Below are 20,534 nucleotides of genomic sequence, written 5' to 3'. Positions count from 1 at the left end.
TGTGGCTTACAAATACCTGTAATGGCATTGCCATTTCAGGGTACAAAATACAATTGGTGTTACAAAGATGTTAAGAATAACAGGTTCACATGTCAATATAATCAAACAGTTATAGAAAGGAGACAGTCATAGTCAAAGAGTTGTGGTGGTATGTTGTGGTTGGTTATGGATTCTCGTGGTAAGCTTTAGTGAAGAGAGAGGTTTTTAACGATTTGCGAAAGTTGGTTATTTCATTAATTATTTTTAAGTATTTTGGTAGTGTATTCCACAACTGCGAGCTCATGTAAGAAAAGCTGGACGCATGTATTAGTTTGTATTTTAATCCTATTTTAATATTTTAAACTATCCCAAGTCCCATCTGCTCTTGGTTCAGCAATTGAAAATCATTGGAACCCTGCTAGACACACAGCAGGCACAAGCCTATCTCCCTGTACCGAGGGTGGACACTCGAGTCACACTTGCCACTCTGGTTTGATCTAGCCAGCAGGTCACGGCTTAGCATATTTTGAGGTTGCTGGGCCACATGATCTGCACGGTGCATGTCACACCCATGGCACATCTTCACATGAGAACGGCCCAGGGACTCTAGCTACCTAGTGGAGTCAGGCCTCCAGGAACCTAGCAGATGTCATCCAAGTGACACCAGAGTTGGTTCAGTCTCTACTCTGGTTGTCAATTCGAACCAGTTTGACTGTGGGACTACCATTCCAAATTGCTCAGCTTCAGAAAGTGCTGATGACTGATGCATCTCGCTTGGGTGGGGAGCTCATGTGGATGGGCTTCACACCCAAGATGTATGGTCAGCTCAGGAATCGGATCTTCAGATCAACCACCTGGAGCTACGGGTAATCTTGAACGCTCTAAAGGCTTTCAGACATCAGTTGTTCAACCAAATTGTGCTCATTCAAACAGACAACAGGTTGCAGTGTATTAATACCAATAAGCAGGAGGTACCAGGTTATACCCTCTGTATCAGGAGGCCATTCAAATGTGGCACTGGGCTGTCCAGCACAGGATAGTACTCAGGGCTATGTACCTGGTGGGTAAATCTAACACCCTTGCCAACAGACTGAGCAGGGTCATGCAACCACATGAGTGGTCACTCAGTATGAGTGTTAACCTGTGAGATCTCCTAGTGGAGCATCCCCTCGGTGGATCTCTTTGCCACTCCACTCAGCCGCAAAGTCCCTGAGTACTGTTTCAGGGTCAGGGCACATGACAGTCTAGCATCTGATGCTTTCCTTCTTCAGTAGAGGAATGGTCTTCTGTATGCGTATCCTCCCATCCCTCTCGTGGGGAAGACTTTTCTGAAACTCAAGAAGGACCGCAGACCCATGATCCTGATCGCCCTTATTGGCCCAGGAATATCTGGTTCCCTCTTCTTCTGGAGTTATCCTGCAAAGTGCCTTGGAGATTGGAGTGTTTTTCAACTCATCATGCAGAATGAGGGATCTCTTCTGCATCCTAACCTCCAGTCCTTGTCCTTCATATCCTGGATGTTGCTTCTTTGCAGCTTCCAGAGGGAGTCTCCAAGGTCTTGCTAGCTTCCAGGAAAGATTCCACCAGGAGGTGCTACGCTTTCAAATGGAGAAGGTTTGCCATCTGGTGTGAGGGCAGGGCCCTAGATCTTATTTCTTGCCCTGTACAGATCCTGCTCTATAAGGGTTAACCTCAGTGCAATTAGTGCTTACCATCATCGCGTAGAGGGTAAGCCTACCTCTGGACAGCCTCAAATTGTTTACTTCACGAGAGGTTTGCTATTGTTAAAGCTCCATATCAGACCCTCTGCCTCATGGGAGCTGTGTCATCCTTACCCAGCTGATAATCCGCTGGATTCCTGTCATCTTAAGTATTTGACCTGGAAGGTCCTGTTCTTGGTGGCTGCTGTTTCAGTTTGCAGGGTCAGTGCGTTCAGTCCCTAGTAGCGGATCCCTAGTCAGCAGTCCAGCAGCAAGAGGGGTGCTATCTAGTCTTTTGCATTGAGTGTCACATGTATGATTATCGCCCAGTTGGTGAGATGTCATATGTGTGTGCCCGATGCAAAGAGCTCCTAGCTCTCAAAGAACGTGTCCGTTCTCTTGAGGCTAGAGTAGCAGACTTGGTGGAGCTGAGGGAGACAGAGAGGTTCATAGAGGAGACCCACAGGGATGTTGTAGAGAAGTTCCACCTGTGCTACCTTGGAGGAGGGAGGTCTCCTAGAAGGAGAGCATCACCCTGGTGAAGTAGGAAGTACTCCTGTAGCCAGGACCTGCCCACCAGGGGATGTACTATCCTCTCGCACCGAGGATATGTCTCCAAGTGCTGCCCGGGAGAGAAAGGTTAGGACAGCTGTTGTAGTTGGTGATTCGATCATTAGGCATATAGATAGCTGAGTGGTTGGTGGATGTGAGGATCGCCTGGTGACTTGCCTGCCTGGTGCAAAGGTGGCGGACCTCGCGCATCACCTAGATAGAATTTTAGATAGTGCTGGGGAGGAGCCGGCTGTCTTGGTACATGTGGATACCAATGACATAGGAAAATGTGGGAGAGAGGTTCTAGAAACCAAATTTAAGCTGTTAGGTAGAAAGCTCAAATCCAGATCATCTAGGGTAGCATTTTCTGAAATGCTACCCATTCCACGCGCAGGGCCCAAGAGACTGGCAGTCCCGGAGTCTCAATGCGTGGATGAGACGATGGTGCAGGGAGGAGGGTTTTAGATTTGTTAGGAACTGGGCAACATTCTGGGGAAGGGGGAGCCTATTCCGAAAGGATGGGATCTTACCTTAACCAGGGTGGGACCAGCCTGCTAACTAAATTCAAACAAATTATCGCAGCTGGCAATAACGTTCTACTCCTCCAATTCGACATGTCTAGTGCGTTTGACATGGTTAACCATAGTGTTCTATTAAACATCCTTGAAAACATTTTAAACTAGGTGGAAACGTATTGAATTGGTTCTACAAATTCCTAACTGTAAGATCTTATCAAGTGATATCCAAGTCGACCGTATCCTCACCATGGAGACCTGGATGGTGGAGTGCCTCAACGCTCGCCGCTTTCACCAGTTCCTTTTTAATTTAATGGTTACCACTAGCCAGATTATTATCCAATCAAGGCCTAAATCTGTATATTTACGCTGACGACGTCACAATATACATTCCATTTAAGAGCAACTTATCAGAAACTACAGATAAAATTAATACCAGTTTCAAAATTATGAACTCGTGGGCGGATGCCTTCCTACTTAAACTCAATGCAGAAAAGACTCATCGCAGTTTAACAAGACTAATTACGCCAGTATAAATACGCCATCCCACACTCTCCCTGTTGCGAATAACTTGAAACTCCTGGGTATTACTATTGATCGAAATCTCACCCTTGATTTCCATGCGAAGAATGTGACAAATAAAATGTTTTTTTGCAATGTGGAAGCTAAAAAGAGTGAAGCCTTTTTTTCCAAGGGAAGTATTCCGTACGCTAATGCAATCATTAGTACTGAGCCACCTGGATTATTGTAACTCCATTTTCGCAGGATGCAAAGAAAAAAACCATTAAGAAACTTCAGACTGCACAAAATACCACAGCTAGACTCGTATTCGGAAAGGCGAAATATGAGAGCGCCATACCCCTCAGAGAAAAATTACATTGGCTTCCACTAAAAGATCATATTACTTTCAAGATTTGCACCTTAACCCATTAAATCATCCATGGAGAAGCTCCATCATTCATACATGTCAGACCTAATTGACTTACCGGCACGAAACATCAAAAGTTCATCACGTACCTTCCTAAACTTCCACTACCCTAATTGTAGAGGACTCAAATACAAATCATTACACGCATCTACCTTCACATACCTCTGCACAAAAGCATGGAATAAACTACCGAATACTATAAAAATAACACGTGACTTGACAGCCTTCAGGAAATTATTGAAAATGCACTTATCGAAGAAACTTACAATAAGAATCCTCCTTAACGACTTGATTATTCTATATCTAAACCAACCACTTACTGATCCCTCTGAATTGATTATATTAGTCATATTATCATTATTGGTCATTATATTTTACTGCTTTTTATTATGTGTTATGTACATAAGTACATAAGTAATGCCATACTGGGAAAAGACCAAGGGTCCATCGAGCCCAGCATCCTGTCCACGACAGCGGCCAATCTAGGCCAAGGGCACCTGGCAAGCTTCCCAAACGTACAAACATTCTATACATGTTATTCCTAGAATTGTGGATTTTTCCCAAGTCCATTTAGTAGCGGTTTATGGACTTGTCCTTTAGGAAACCGTCCAACCCCTTTTTAAACTCTGCTAAGCTAACCGCCTTCACCACTTTATCCGGCAACGAATTCCAGAGTTTAATTATACGTTGGGTGAAGAAACATTTTCTCCGATTTGTTTTAAATTTACTACACTGTAGTTTCATCGCATGCCCCCTAGTCCTAGTATATTTGGAAAGAGTGAACAGATGCTTCACATCCACCTGTTCCACTCCACTCATTATTTTATATACCTCTATCATGTCTCCCCTCAGCTCTCTCTTCTCCAAGCTGAATAGCCCTAAGCTCCTTAATCTTTCTTCATAGGGAAGTCGTCCCATCCCCGCCAGACTCACCGGTCTATAATTTCCCGGATCTCCCCTGGAGCCTTTTTTAAAAATCGGCGATACATTGGCCACCCTCCAATCTTCCGGTACCAATCATTCTACAGAAGTATCTTCCTTATTTCTTACATAGTAATATGTTAAATTAGAACAAACCTCTTACTCTGTTAATAATTATACCTTTTGTAAGCCACATTGAGCCTGCAAATAGGTGGGAAAATGTGGGGTACAAATATAGCAAATAAATAAATTTAAAAAGGAGATAGAGCAGCTTGTAAACTGGAAACGGGGGGGGGGGGGGGGGGAGGCAAAGAGTCGCTCAAAAAAGTATGGTTCGGGATAAGGTATCTTTCAAAGATGTCACCAAAGCAGGGAAGATAGCGAATCCTAATACTGCTACTACTAATCATTTCTATAGCGCTACTAGACGTACACAGCGCTGTATACTTGAACATGAAGAGACAGTCCCTTCTTGACAGAGCTTACAATCTAATTAGGACAGACAAACAGGACAAATGAGATAAGGGAATATTAAAGTGAGGATGATAAAATAAGGGTTCTGAACACTATCAGTATCCTGATAGTGAGGTTGCAAAAGAGACCGTAGTAGATCAGGTATCCTTAAATGAAAATCAGACAAAAGATTGCAAATTAATACTGTCAAGTACTAAGTATGATCTAAATAGGAACAACAAACATAGTTTGAAATGTCTATATGCGAATGCCAGGAGCCTAAGAAATAAGATGGGAGAGTTAGAATATATTGCACTAAATGAAAATTTAGATATAATAGGCATCTCTGAGACCCGGTGGAAGGAGGATAACCAGTGGGACACTGTCATACCGGGGTACAAATTATATCATAGTGATAGGGTGGATCGAATTGGTGGAGGGGTAGCATTGTATATTAACGAAAGCCTTGAATCAAATAGAATGAAAATTCCTCAGGAAACAAAACACTTCTTGGAATCACTGTGGATTGAAATTCCATGTGTAAAGGGGAAAAGGATAGTGATAGGAGTGTACTACCGTCCGCCTGGCCAGGATTAATAGAAGGATGCAGAAATGTTAAAGGAAATTAGGGATGCAAACAAACTGGGCAACACAATAATAATGGGTGATTTCAATTACCCCGATATTGACTGGGTAAATGTAAAATCGGGGCACGCTAGGGAGGTAAAATTCCTTGATGAAATCAAGGACAGCTTTATGGAGCACTTCTACAGGAGCCAACGAGAGAAGGAGAAATTCTAGACCTAGTCCTTAGTGGAGCGCATGGTAATGGTGCTGGGGCCGCTTGATTACAATGATCATAATTTGATCGGATTTGATATTAGCTTTGAAGTGTAAGTATACATAGGAAATCAAATATGTTAGCGTTTAACTTTAAAAAAGGAGACTATGACAAAATGAGAAGAACGGTGAAAAAAAAACTTAAAGGAGCGGCTGCGAGGGTCAAAAATTTACATCAAGTGTGAATGCTGTTCAAAAACACCATCCTGGAAGCCCAGGCCAAATATATTCCGCATATGAAAAAAGGAAGACGGAAGACCAAACGACAACCGGCGTGGTTAAAAAGTGAAGTGAAGGAAGCTATTAGAGCTAAAAGAAAATCCTTCAGAAAATGGAAGAAGGAACTGACTGAAAATAATAAGAAACAGCATAAGGAATGTCAAGTCAAATGCAAAGTGCTGATAATGAAGGCTAAGAGGGATTTCGAAAAAAAGATTGCGTTGAAGGCAAAAACACATAGTAATTTTTTTTTTTTAGGTATATTAAAAGCAGGAAGCCGGCAAAAGAATCGGTTGGACCGCTAGAAGACCAAGGAGTAAAATGGGTGATCAGGGAAGACAATGCCGTAGCAGAGAGATTAAATGAATTCTTTGCTTCAGTCTTCACCGAGGAAGATTTGGGTGGGATACTGGTGCCAGAAAAAGCTGACGGGTGAGGAAAAACTTAATGAATTCTCTGTAAACCTAGAGGATGTAATGGGGCAGTTCTACAAACTGAAGAGTAGCAAATCTCCTGGACCGGATGGTATTCATCCCAGAATACTGATAGAACTGAAAAATGAGCTTGCGGCGCTATTGTTAGTAATATGTAATTTATCCTTAAAATCAGTGTGGTACCGGAAGATTGGAGGGTGGCCAATGTAACGCCGATTTTTAAAAAAGGTTCCAGAGGAGATCAGGGAAATTATAGACCGGTGAGTCTGACGTCGGTGCCGGGCAAAATGGTAGAGACTATTATGAAGAACAAAATTACAGAGCATATTCAAAAGCATGGATTAATGAGACAAAGTCAACATGGATTTAGTGAAGGGAAATCTTGCCTCACCAATCTACTACATTTCTTTGAAGGGGTGAACAAACATGTGGATAAAGGTGAGCCGGTTGATATTGTGTATCTGGATTTTCAGAAGGCGTTTGACAAAGAACCTCATGAAAGACTGCAGAGCAAATTGGAGAGTCATGGGATAGGAGATAGTGTTCTATTGTGGATTAAAAACTGGTTAAAAGTTAGAAAACAGAGAGTAGGGTTAAATGGTCAGTATTGTCAATGGAGAAGGGTAGTTAGTGGGGTTCCCCAGAGGTCTGTGCTCAGACTGCTGCTTTTTAACATATTTATAAATGACCTAGAAATGGGAGTAACTAGTGAGGTAATTAAATTTGCTGATGGAACAAAGTTATTCAAAGTAGTTAAATCGCAGGTGGATTACAAGAGGACCTTACGAAAATAGGAGACTGGGCGTCTAAATAGCAGATGGCGTTTAATGTGAGCAACTGCAAAGTAATGCATGTGGCAAAGAGGAACCCGAATTATAGCTACGTCATGCAAGGTTGCTCATTAGAAGTCACGGACTAAGAAAGGGATCTAGGTGTCATCGTTGATGATACGTTGAAACCTTCTGCTCAGTGTGCTGCTGCGGCTAAGAAAGCAAATAGAATGTTAGGTATTATTAGGAAAGGAATGGAAAACAAAAATGAGGATGTTATAATGCCTTTGTTTTGCTCCATGGTGCAACCGCACCTCGAATATTGTGTTCAATTCTGGTCGTCTCATCTCAAAAAAGATATAGTGGAATTAGAAAAGGTGCAGAGAAGGGCGATGAAAATGATAAAAGGGATGGGACGACTTCCCTATGAGGAAAGGCTAAAGTGGCTAGGGCTCTTCAGCTGAGAGAAAAGACAGCTGAGGGAAGATATGATAGAGGTCTATAAAATAATGAGTGGAGTGGAACGGGTAGTCGTGAATCGCTTGTTTACTCTTTCCAAAAATGCTAGGATTAGGAGGCACACGATGAAGCTGCAAAGCAGTACATTTAAAATGAATCGGAGAAAATATTTCTTCTCTCAACTTGTAATTAACCTCTGGAATTCGTTGCCAGAAAATGTGGTAAAAGCAGTTAGCTTATCTGGGTTTAAAAAAAGGTTTTGATGGCTTCTGATATGCATAGATGACTTAATTTTGCTACAAAAGGAACACAAGAATTTGTTTAGAGAGAATTCTACTGTTTGGTCTGAGTTACTTATAAGTGTATTCACTCTGCTGCTCCCCAGTACCTCTCCACTCTCGTCTCTCCTTACACCCCCCCTCGAGTACTCCGTTCTGTAGATAAATCTCTCTTATCCGTCCCCTTCTCCTCTACTGCTAATTCTAGACTCCGTTCCTTTTGTCTTTCTGCACCCCACGCTTGGAATAGACTTCCCGAGCCTGTGCGTCTAGCCCTGTCTTTGGCCGTTTTCAAGTCCAGACTTAAAGCCCACTGCTTTTGACTCCTAACCACTACTCACTTGCCCTGTCCTTCAACCTCACCTATTATTCCCTTACCCTTAATTGTTCTGTCTGTTTACCTGTCTTATCTAGATTCTAAGTTCTCTGAGCAGGGACTGTCTTTTTGTGTCTGGTGTAGAGCGCTGCGTATGCCTTGTAGCGCTATAGAAATGATAAATAGTAGTAGTGGTAGTTACTTATATATTCCATTTTCAATTTATTTTTCAAATGCTTGTTTTTTAGATAAATGCTTTCTGATGGAAAAAGAGTCCAAGTGTTATATTTTTGGGAAGGGTTTGTTGAGGCCTGAAAAGTGCATTAAGCACCCAAAACCATGTATAAATGTAATTTTTTTTTGTGTATGTAAACTTCTGTCTTTCTTAAATTGATCAGCGACACATATTAACTTGAATGCACATGTTCTTTTGTTAACAGACCACTATTTGAAGGAGATAATGACTTTTGTGTATGTCTGAAAGAATCCTTTCCCAATCTGAAAACTAGAAAATTAACAAGAGTGGAATGGGGAAAAATCAGGCGGCTTATGGGAAAACCTCGAAGGTAAGAAACTGAAAAAGACTTCAGTTATGCTCGGAATCAGGCTGTCCCTCATGCCTTTTTATGCAAGTAACCAGCACTGCCATGCCGGAAGTAATGGTGACTCTTATAGTATCGAGTATATAATAAGTAAAGATGTTTTCAGTAGTACATGAGCTAAAGACATGCTTAATTTCAGATTTATTTTCCAGATATTTAGGGATATCCAGTATTGGCTCAGAAATCCCTGATTACCTTGCTAGACATTAGTTTTCGTAATAACAGAATGAAGCCTGGATATTCATATCTGTAACAGTGTCCCCTGAAACTTTGGGAAGGGTACAGTAAGCCATACTCCTAATCCTATGAAAATAGCCAGAATGATCAGCTGTAATTTTTCTCCCATAACTTCTCTAGGATCGCACAGTTGAGATTACGCAGTTCTTTGACTCTCTGCACTGCTATTGCCATGTTTGTTGCTTTATTATTTATACTAGTATAAAAGGCCCGTTTCGGTAGGCAATGAAACGGGCGCTAGCAAGGTAATCCCCCCCCTGCACCGTCCTTCGTGTCTCCCCTGCCCCCCCTGCAGCCACCCATCTGGTCTCAGTACCCCCTCCCCACCAGCCCTCCTCTGCCCCTGCAGCCATGCATGTGCACTGACCCTCCTCTCTCCCCTGCTCCCCCTGCAGCCACCCATGTCCAGCGACTCTCCTCTCCCCCTGCAGCCACCCATGTCCAACGACCCTCCTCTCCTTTCCCCTTGCCCCCCCTGTAGCCACCCATGTCCAGCAACCCACCTCTCTCCCCTGCCCCCCTTGCAGCCACCCATGTCCAGTGACCCTCCTCTCCCCCTGCAACGTCCCTTCTGTCTCCCCTGCCCTCCCCTGCAGCCACCCATCTGGTCTCAGGACCCCTTCCCCACCTCCCTCTTCCCTGCCCCCCCTGCAGCCATCCATGTCCAGCGACCCTCCTCTCCCCCTGCCTCCCTCCAGCCACCCATGTCCAGCGACCCTCCCCTCCCCCCTCGGCGCATCACCCAAACCCCTACCCCCCCCCCCCCCCCCCGGGCACATCAACCCCCTTGCCACCCGCAGCCGCCAATACTAACGTCCAGCCGCTGCTGCGTCTCCTGTTGAGCAGCAGCGGCCGGTACAAAGAGAAAAAAGCCAAAAAAAGATTTTAAACCTGAAACATGGCTCCATAGACAGCCATCTGGCAATGGCTGTCATCTCTGCAGCCGCTCCTCCTCTCCCCTCTGACGACGCTCTGCTCCTCCGGGGTCTTCCTGCAGGGGCAGTGACGTGGAGGGGAGAGGAGGAGCGGCTGCAGTGACGACAGCCAATGCCAGATGTCTGTCTACGGAGCCACGTTTCAGGTTAAAAATCTTTTTTTGGCTTTTTTCTTTTTGTACCGGCCGCTGCTGCTCCACAGGAGAAGCAGCAGCGGCCGGACAGCGTTAGTATTGGCGGCTGTGGGTGGCGAGGGAGTTGATGTGCCCGGGGGGGGGGGGGGGGTAGGGGCTTTGGTGATGCGCCGGGGGGGGGGTCTTGGGTGATGCGTCGAAGGAGGGTAGGGGCTTGGGTGCTGCGCCGGGGCAGAGGGGCTTGGGTGTTGCGCCGAGGGGGGGGGCACTGAGAGCTGATTGGTAGGCAGGGGGAGGAGTAGGGAAACACGCAGAGCGTGTTTCCTTACTCCTCCCCCTGCCTGGCTCACGGTTTTGCAGGGCAGGGGCTTGGGTGTTGCGCCGAGGGGGGGGGCACTGACAGCTGTTTCCCAGGCAGGAGGAGGAGTACCTACTCCTCCTCTTCCCTTGGAATCAGCTGTCAGTGACATCACTGACGTCAGTGCATTCTAAACTGCCTAGCAGACCACATCCAAGGGAGCCATAGTACCAGGCACATTAGAATGTTGGCGGTGAGAATTATTATATAGGATATACTTGAAAGGACATTTAAGTTTGTATTAAAATATAAATTTCAAAGTTGATGCAGTTCTTACGTTTAGCAGATAGAGGGCACTTCTGCTTCAATTTTCTACTGTGCTCAAATCTTTCCAACTGAATAGAAATTAGAATTATACAAAAAAGACCCAGTGCATTTCTGTGGCACAAAGAACTCCAGCTTCTTTTGCAGAGAATAATTAACAGAATGGGATGAAACAGTAAAAGGACACACTGAGTTAGAAAATGGGCCAAATTGGACTAGGGATTCCAGAAGAATGAGCCCCCCAAAGAAAAATTGTCTAGTGCATTTCTGTGGGAAAAGATGTTGCAGCTTCTGTAGCTTAGAAACTTAGAGGGAAATGTAGCAGTGAGAAAACAGGGCAAAGCAGTTTAAAAGATGGAATTCCCTACTCTTACAAACCCTGAAACCTTAGCCCCCTCACAACTGCCTCAAGCTCAAACTGCCCTCCACAACCCATATAATATCCCCATATGTATCTGACACACCACCCTGCAAACTGCCCCATCTCCAAAAACGTAATCCCCTGTTGAACCCTGGCCAGAAATGATCAGAATTCAGTTTCTTTATAGTCTGTCCCCACCACCCAAGCTAGGTGTTACCGTTCGTAAAAATGTAGGAAATCCCCCCCCTCAGTGCATCCTGTGAAGAAGGCTGGCTCTGTAGAAAAATTAATTGCTCCCAGATTTGAGGAACAGCACCTATCACACTATTCGGTGATAGTTGAATCTGCTCTTAAGACAGTCAAGTGGACAAGAACTCACTCCTAGTTATCCTATGTTTTTGAGGTAGCATTGAAGGTTTGTCGCTTTTGGGCTTCATATCATCTGCACAACAAGCTTGCTGAAATGCTCTGCAAGGGGTAGAATTTCTTCAGAGAAGGTGAAGGAGGCTGTGCAGACCCCTTTGCAGCCACTTGACTGCCATCTTCCTAATCCAGGAAATGTTTGAGGGGTATGTCATTTTCTGTTTTGTCAGCCATAGAAGTATTAACTTCTGCCTCCTTGATCCCATTAGCATCAGCAAAGACTTCACACTTGTCCTGGACAGGAGAGATGTAAATTAACAAGAGGCAAAGCCTGGGACGGTGTTCTAGAGACATAGCCAGTATGCCAGTGTTTATTCCAGAGACTCTTCCTGTGGGAGGAAGGTTTAAGTTGCTTTGTTTTATTTATTTTTAATATATAAACCATTGACCAGGTATAACTTCAGATTTCTGGGCTCTCCGCATAATACAGAATTGTTAGACTACTTACTGGAAATCACTCAGAATGTCCATAGAGTCAAACTCTCGGGATTTACTGCTAAAGAAACTCCCTCCCTTTTAGTGCCCAATGCAGTCAAGCCCATTCCTCCAGGGGAAAAGGGATGGGAATTTTATTCCACATATTTGCTGATCCTAGAGAGCACAGGGAAACTCCTGGGCTTTAAAAAAAAAAAAAAATCAAGATGGTTTCCGCGGGCTCCAAAAACAAGGAGGCAGAAGTTAATACTTCTATGGCTGACAAAACAGAAAATGACAAGGAGGGATAAAATTAAATATTTAGGAGTCCAAATACCAGCTCAGATTTCTCAGATATATCAGCTAAATTATATACCGTTATTCCGGCAAATACGCAAAGACATGGAGGGTTGGACGGGAAAGTGGTTGTCATGGTGGGGCAGGATAGCATCGATTAGGATGAATGTATTGCCCAGACTTTTGTTCTTGTTTCAAACATTACCGGTAGCAATCCCTGGGAGGGAACTGAGAACCCTACAACAGGCTATAGTGAAGTTTGTTTGGGGAGGCAAGGCCCCCAGGCTTAGCAGGAAGCTGCTCTGGCGTTCGACAGAGTTGGGTGGGAGAGGGGTTCCAAACCTCGAATGGTATTACTGGGCAGCACAAATGAAACTTATATCCCTGTGGGGTCAGGAGAAATGGTCAGTGGTGGCACACATGGATCAGGAGATGGTGCAGCAGCATAGCCTGCAGTCAGTAATATGGGCATCTTCTGCTTATCCTACTATTGGCAGGCTTACTACCAATCCGTTTGTTGGGCACTTGTTGGCACTATGGGGTTCCCTTAGGACACGCTTCTGGAAAACTAGAAAAACATCTACATACGCGTATATTCAAGGGGAACCTACTTTTAGAGTGGGGTTGGGAAATCCGGTAGCAAAGAGGTGGGCTGAGAGGGGCATATTGAGGTTTCGAGATTTATTGGAAGATGGGAAAATGAGATTGTTCACAGAACTCAAGGAAGACTATGGGGTTATGGACAGGGACAGATTCTTCTACTTACAGGTCCAACATTACATTTACACACAAGGATGGTTGAGAAACGATCCAGAGGACTATGAAGTCTTAGAAAACATGTGGGGCTCACTGGGAACAATGAAGGGAGTTATATCCCGGTTATATAAATTTATAAGGGGAGGGAGTTTTGAAAAATGTTTATATATGACTAAATGGGAAAGAGATTTGGAAAAGGAATTGACAGTTCATGAATGGAAGGCCATTATCTCGGAGGTCAATAAAGCATCAACATGCGTGTTATTGAAAGAAAACGCCTTCAAGGTACTCTCGAGATGGTATTTTACCCCATATAGACTACATATGATGTTTCCAGGGGCCTCCCAGTATTGTTGGAGATGTTTAACAGATGTGGGAACTTTTTTGCATATCTGGTGGTCCTGTGGGAAATTACAAATGTATTGGCAATCTATAACGGCAAAGATAACTGCCCATACAGGCAAAAACTTTTTGTGTGAGCCTCAATGGTGCCTGCTGGGCCTGGGGAACAGACGAGGAGTCAAATGGCAAAGACGTTTGAAGAGGATGTGCTTGACAGCTGCAAAGAGTGTCATTGCTCGGTTGTGGAAACAGCAAGCGGCACCAACAGAGCAAGACTGGACTCTAAAACTTTCTCTAATTGAGGAGATGGAGAAATTAACTGATAAACGGTTGGGAATTTATAACAGGCAAGATGAAGTCTGGACACATATTAGAGCAATGACCCAAGTGAGTTAGTAATAGGCGTTTGATGGGGGGGTGGGGGGGGAGGGGTAGGGGTGGGGGGGGGGGGGAAATGAAAAATTAAAGTTTGTCAATGTTCAATTACAGATTTACAGTTGATGGACAAAAGAGAAGGTGTAAAGTGAGAGAAGTATAGAATTGTATATCAAAGAAGAAATAGTCAAATGTCTACTGTGAATTAAGGAAGTAATGTTTATTCTGTTGTTTAACAATAAAAATTATTGAAACAAAAAAAAAAAAAAAACAGAAAATGACATACCCCTCAAACATTTCCTGGATTAGGAAGATGGCAGTCAAGTGGCTGCAAAGGGGTCTGCACAGCCTCCTTCACCTTCTCTGAAGAGATTCTACCCCTTGCAGAGCATTTCAGCAAGCTTGTTGTGCAGATGATATGAAGCCCAAAAGCGACAAACCTTCAATGCTACCTCAAAAACATAGGATAACTAGGAGTGAGTTCTTGTCCACTTGACTGTCTTAAGAGCAGATTCAACTATCACCGAATAGTGTGATAGGTGCTGTTCCTCAAATCTGGGAGCAATTAATTTTTCTACAGAGCCAGCCTTCTTCACAGGATGCACTGAGGGGGGGGATTTCCTACATTTTTACGAACGGTAACACCTAGCTTGGGTGGTGGGGACAGACTATAAAGAAACTGAATTCTGATCATTTCTGGCCAGGGTTCAACAGGGGATTACGTTTTTGGAGATGGGGCAGTTTGCAGGGTGGTGTGTCAGATACATATGGGGATATATGGGTTGTGGAGGGCAGTATTAATGATACAGAGTAGTAAAGTACAACACTATTGAAATATTTTGTTAGCTAAGAATTGCAGAATGTATTGAAAATATTGAAGGATTCATAAAAGAAGTATTTGTGCATAAAGAGGTATAGAGAAAACAGAAAATTGGAATTGCAAGCTGTTTAATTGTAGTCTGGACTTATGGAATGGATTTTGAAATGAGTTTGAAAGAAATGGGATTTCAATAGTTTTCGGAATTGTAGGTAGTCAAGATGAGATCTAACAGAACTGGGAATAGAGTTCCAATATTTGGTTCCAATATATGATAAATCTGCAGATAGAACAGATTTGTATACTACATTTTTAAAGCTTGGTGGATGGAGTAGAAGGGAGTCTCTGACTTCAAGGGAGATATCTCTGTTAAAAGGTTCATATAATCTAGAGTCATACCATTAAGAATTTGATAAATGAAGGCACACAACTTGAATGATATTCTGGCTTTAATGAGAAGCCAATGTAATTTCATTAACAGAGGAGTGGCTCACTCAAAAGGGGGAAGTTTAAAAATAAAACGGGCAGCTGTGTTTTGTACAATTTGAAGGTTTTTTAGGACCCTCTCTTTAAGTTCCCATTGTAAAGTAGGGTCTGATGCGTTTTAACTTCCAAAGGGTTGAGAAGGACTTGGAGCTTGCTTTGGAAATATGGTGTTCAAACACGAGATGATTATCAATGAAAACACCTAATATCTTTAGTGTGGATTCTAGAGGATAGGAAATCTGATCAATGGTGAAGGAATTGAAGAGAGTGGGGTCGTAAGGATTAGTTATGACCAGAAATTTGGTTTTGTTCCTGTTGAGTTTTAATCTGAATTCAGATGCCTGGGACTCCATGAGGTTGAGACATCATTTATTTTTATGCAGAATTTCAGTAATGCTTTATAGGTAATCAATAGAAATCAAACAAAATTAAAACATGGAAAAGAAAATAAGATGATACCTTTTTTATTGGACATAACTTAATACATTTCTTGATTAGCTTTCGAAGGTTGCCCTTCTTCATCAGATCAGAAATAAGCAAATGTGTTAGTTGACAGTGTATATAACAGCCCCTCATAGATGGTCTAGCAGGGTGGGTAGGAGATGTGTACGGGGACTTCAAAGCATTCCATAGTCTAGCAGGATGTTTATGGGGAGGGGAGGGAAGGAGAGGGTGATAAGCAGTGAAATACAACTTATGGTTATATACACTGTCAGCTAACACATTTGTTTATTTCTGATCTGATGAAGAAGGGCAACCTTCGAAAGCTAATCAAGAAATGTATTAAGTTATGTCCAATAAAAAAGGTATCATCTTATTTTCTTTTCCATGTTTTAATTTTGTTTGATTTCTATTGATTACCTTTAAGAGTGGACTAGCACGGCTAACACACCTCTTTACTTAAGTAATGTTTTATGAAAGGGAAGTAGATAGTCTGCATATATAAAGGTTTTGAAACCTACAGATTCCAAACTACTACCTAGGGGGGACGTCATTACTTTGAATAGGATGGGGGAGAGAGGAGAGCCCTGTGGCACTCCACAATCTGGAGTCCAAGAAGGAGATATAGAACCGGCCATCTTTACTTGATATGTTCTGAACTTAAGAAAACCTTGAAACCAATGGAGAACATTGTCACTCAGACCAAATTATCTAATATGTTTAATAATATGTTACGTTCTACCATGTCGAAAGCACTGGACATGTCAGATTGCATCAGCATTATCTTTCTGCCATAGCTGATTTCTTAAAGTTGGATATTAGAGTGGTGAGAACTGTTTCAGTGCTACAGGAAGGTCTAAAACCTGATTGGGATTTGTGTAGGAATAAGAAAGATGATAGTCCGTGAGGTGAGCTGGGCAAAAACAATACCTTCCATGTTTTTTGTTATTAATGGTAAAGATGCTACTGTTCTGTGATTAGTAACATCTTTGAGACAGATAAAGTTTTGGGAATAGGAGTGAGAATAATTGAGCCTAAATTCTTAGAGAAGATACCATGATTTAACAAGAAAGAAGAAATACTTGTTTTAAGAAGCTCCATGAAAATGCTTGGAGCTTCTCTCATAGATAGCTCAGATAAGCGTCCAGAGAACAGTGAGAGGAAGAATATTTTTTTAAGTAGAACTTTACTTTCTTCAGTGATGGGTCAGCGAAGGTGGACCATGATCTTTCGGTTGCTAGTCCTCAATGTAGATTTATCGGTTCTTCAGATAGAGACTTTGTTACTTCGAGACATCTTTTCTTATTTTAAGAATTTTGTTCTCAAAATAAAATGCTAGTTGGGCTGCTGTGAGGGTTGGCTACTCTTATGTTATGTCTATTTGGGATAAATTGTTTGTGCTAATCAGTGAGTTAATTAAGTTGTATAATTTTGTAGCGTTGGGAGATGGGCCACTGATTTGTTGTAATGAAGGCTTGGGGTTTTTTTTACTTACTTTAGATTTATAAATTTTGTTTGCTGATTTCCAGCTTTGTTTATCAAGGTCTGATCTGAATTTCGTCCACTTTCTCTCTAGTTTGTGACAGTTTCTTTTCTGTAGGAGAGTTTCATGAGCAAACCAGGGTGATGTTTTTTCAGATGACCTGATTTTAGTTTTTGTAGGAGCTATGTCATCTAGAACTGAATTACATAAAGCATTCCAGTCGGCTATGAAGTTGATTGAGTCGGTTTGAGGTAAGTTTTGTTTGTTTAGTATGTTCGTCCAGAATTTAATAGAATCAACTTTGCCTTTGGTTTGAAAGGTTGATGAGGTCTTTAGAGTAGATTTGTTTTTAGTTGGTTCTTTCCAATTCAAGGTAAATGTTAGTTTTTTGTTAAAATTTTAGTTTTTACGGTATTGAAAATCAAGAGATATTGCCAATATGATGGTTATCTGAGACATTAAGTCTGCATTCTAGTAAGTCCAGCAGGTGACCTTTGATTTGAGATGCTGTAGTTTGAGAGGGTGAATTTCGACAATGGTATGAAGTCAAGAAATCTTCTGGTATTAGCATTATTTGCATTATTTAAATGTAGATGTCTCCCACAAGTATTACATTGTCATTAATACTTAATTAAAGAACACCCACAATAACTCACCCACAATACACCAAACCTATGTACAACCTTTTAACAACTCATCAATCCAAAGACACAATAACCAACCAAAAGGAAAAGTCCCCGGACATGAACACCACCAACAAAAAGAAGAAAACAACAACAAACTCAACCACCGAAGAAACAGACAACTAATAATAAAAAACACATCGAACCCCCCCACAGAACCATACCACTCAATCCAACTAGGATACATCAATGCAAGATCAGCAGTAAGCAACTCAGTAGACATACAAGACTGGATCACTACAGATAACCTAGACCTTCTATTTATCACAGAAATCTGGTTCCATAGCCCCACAGACCCCGCCATCCTACAAACATGCCCACCAGAATACAAAATCATCCACTGGACAAGAAACGGAAAAAGAGGAGGCGGAATAGCCATAATTTACAAACCCGAATTCACCATCACAATTACGGGTGAATCCACCTCACCACAACTTGAAATTGCATCGACAAGGATTAATCACCCAAACCTAATAGGACACCTGAACACAATCCTATTCTACAGACCACCAGGAAGATGGCAAGACTCCCAAACGCAACTTATGGACTTCATCTCGAACTCCTGTGTATCCGCCTCAAACATCCTTATAATAGGAGACATCAACCTACACCTAGAAGATGATACCTCACCAAGCACACGAGAATGCAAAGAATTCTTAAAACTCTGGGATCTGCAAGCACCCAACACGCAACCAACACACAAAAAAGGACACACACTAGATATCATAACAAGCAAATTCGAACCGGACTCAACGATCACACTCACCAACACAAGATGGACACCTACATTATGGTCAGACCACCATAAAGCAAATGTCTTTCTCTGCTGGCGAAAAACACACACAAACACAATCAATAAACATGAACGAACAACATACACAACAAGAGGAAAAATAGACCCCACAATATTCTGGCAACAGATCTACCAGAACGAATGGTCAACAACTGCTGACACCATCCAATTCCTCCAAGAATGGGACGATGTATGCACAACAACACTCGACAAAATTGCCCCAATCCAAACCAGAACATCGCATAGGAAAAAATCAAATCCGTGGTTCACCGAAGAGCTGAAAAAACTTAAAACACAAGTCAGAAAACTAGAATGCGCATGGAACAAAAAGAGAGACGAACAAACACTTAAACGCCTGGAAATTGCTTCGGAGAAAATACAAATATACCATAAAACAGACTAAAAGACTATATTACAAAACAATAATAGGACCAAACTACAAAGACACACACAAACTCTTCAACCTTGTGAACAAACTGTTAGACACCACACCAGTCAAAACAACGGCAAAGACATACCAGATGTAGACAACCTTGCAAAATACTTCGAGGAGAAATTATACAATTATGACTCAAAATACCCGCTAGCCCTATTGAATACGCCACAATTCTAGATTGTCTAGATCCAGAAGAAGGAACATACCCAGCAGACAGAACCTGGACCGAATTCGAACTACTATCAGAAGACCTCATCTCTGAAACACTTAAAAGATTTGCCAATCCCACTGCAAACTAGACATTTGCCCAAATAACCTCATGAAATCTGCTCCTCAACAATTCATAATAGACCTAACGAGACACGTAAACTTCATGCTACAAAACGGACTTTTCCCAAAAGAAAAAGGAAAAATCTTACTCACCCCAATTCCTAAAGACACAAAGAAAAGCACGAGCGAAATAACCAATTACAGACCAGTAGCATCCATACCACTAATAACCAAAATAACTGAAGGAATGGTAACAAAACAACTCACAAACTACCTAAACAAACACTCAATACTGCATGATGCCCAATCAGGATTCCGATCAAATCATAGCACAGAAACGGTCCTAGTCACCCTCATGACCAAATTTAAACAAACAATAGCAACCGGAAACAATATACTCCTCCTACAATTTGACATGTCAAGTGCCTTCGATATGGTTGACCACGGAATCCTATTACACATACTTGAATATTTTGGCATTGGAGGAAATGTCCTGAACTGGTTCAAGGGGTTCCTAACACAGCGTTCGTATCAAGTTACATCAAATTCAACCACATCTAATGCATGGACACCTGAATGTGGAGTACCACAAGGATCACCCCTCTCACCAACCATTTTCAACCTAATGATGATCCCTTTGGCAAAACTCCTATCAAACCATAACCTCAACCCATATATATACGCCGATGATGTAACAATATACATCCCTTTCAAACAGGACATCAAAGAAATCCATAACGAAATCAATCAAAGTCTACACATCATGAACACATGGGCAAATGCATTTCGTCTGAAATTAAATGCAGAAAAAACTCAATCCCTGATACTCACCTCTCAATACAACACGAATGAATTTACCGCCATAAACACACCAAAATTAAACCTCCCAATCTCAGAAACGCTAAAAATCCTTGGAGTCACTATCGACCGCCACTTACAGTGGTGGAAATAAGTATTTGATCCCTTGCTGATTTTGTAAGTTTGCCCACTGACAAAGACATGAGCAGCCCATAATTGAAGGGTAGGTTATTGGTAACAGTGAGAGATAGCACATCACAAATTAAATCCGGAAAATCACATTGTGGAAAGTATATGAATTTATTTGCATTCTGCAGAGGGAAATAAGTATTTAATCCCTCTGGCAAACAAGACCTAATACTTGGTGGCAAAACCCTTGTTGGCAAGCACAGCGGTCAGACGTCTTCTGTAGTTGATGATGAGGTTTGCACACATGTCAGGAGGAATTTTGGTCCACTCCTCTTT

At 42.3% G+C, this 20,534-nt stretch overlaps 1 protein-coding gene across 6 annotated transcripts in view; it reads left to right on the top strand.

Moving 5' to 3' along the window:
- The window catches only part of LIN9 (lin-9 DREAM MuvB core complex component), a 239,744-nt gene that overhangs the window by 115,467 nt on the left and 103,743 nt on the right, over positions 1 to 20,534 (top strand). For all 6 annotated transcript variants that reach the window (XM_030195724.1, XM_030195723.1, XM_030195727.1 and 3 more), the window contains one exon: positions 8,805 to 8,930. In XM_030195724.1, the coding sequence (XP_030051584.1) occupies positions 8,805 to 8,930 (126 nt within the window). The remainder of the gene's footprint in view (positions 1 to 8,804; positions 8,931 to 20,534) is intronic.

Source organism: Microcaecilia unicolor, chromosome 3 (genome assembly GCF_901765095.1).
Source record: "Microcaecilia unicolor chromosome 3, aMicUni1.1, whole genome shotgun sequence".
NCBI lineage: Eukaryota > Metazoa > Chordata > Amphibia > Gymnophiona > Siphonopidae > Microcaecilia > Microcaecilia unicolor.
The sequence above is the reverse complement of the archived record's forward strand: the minus strand, read 5'-3'. Positions and strand labels throughout refer to the sequence as shown.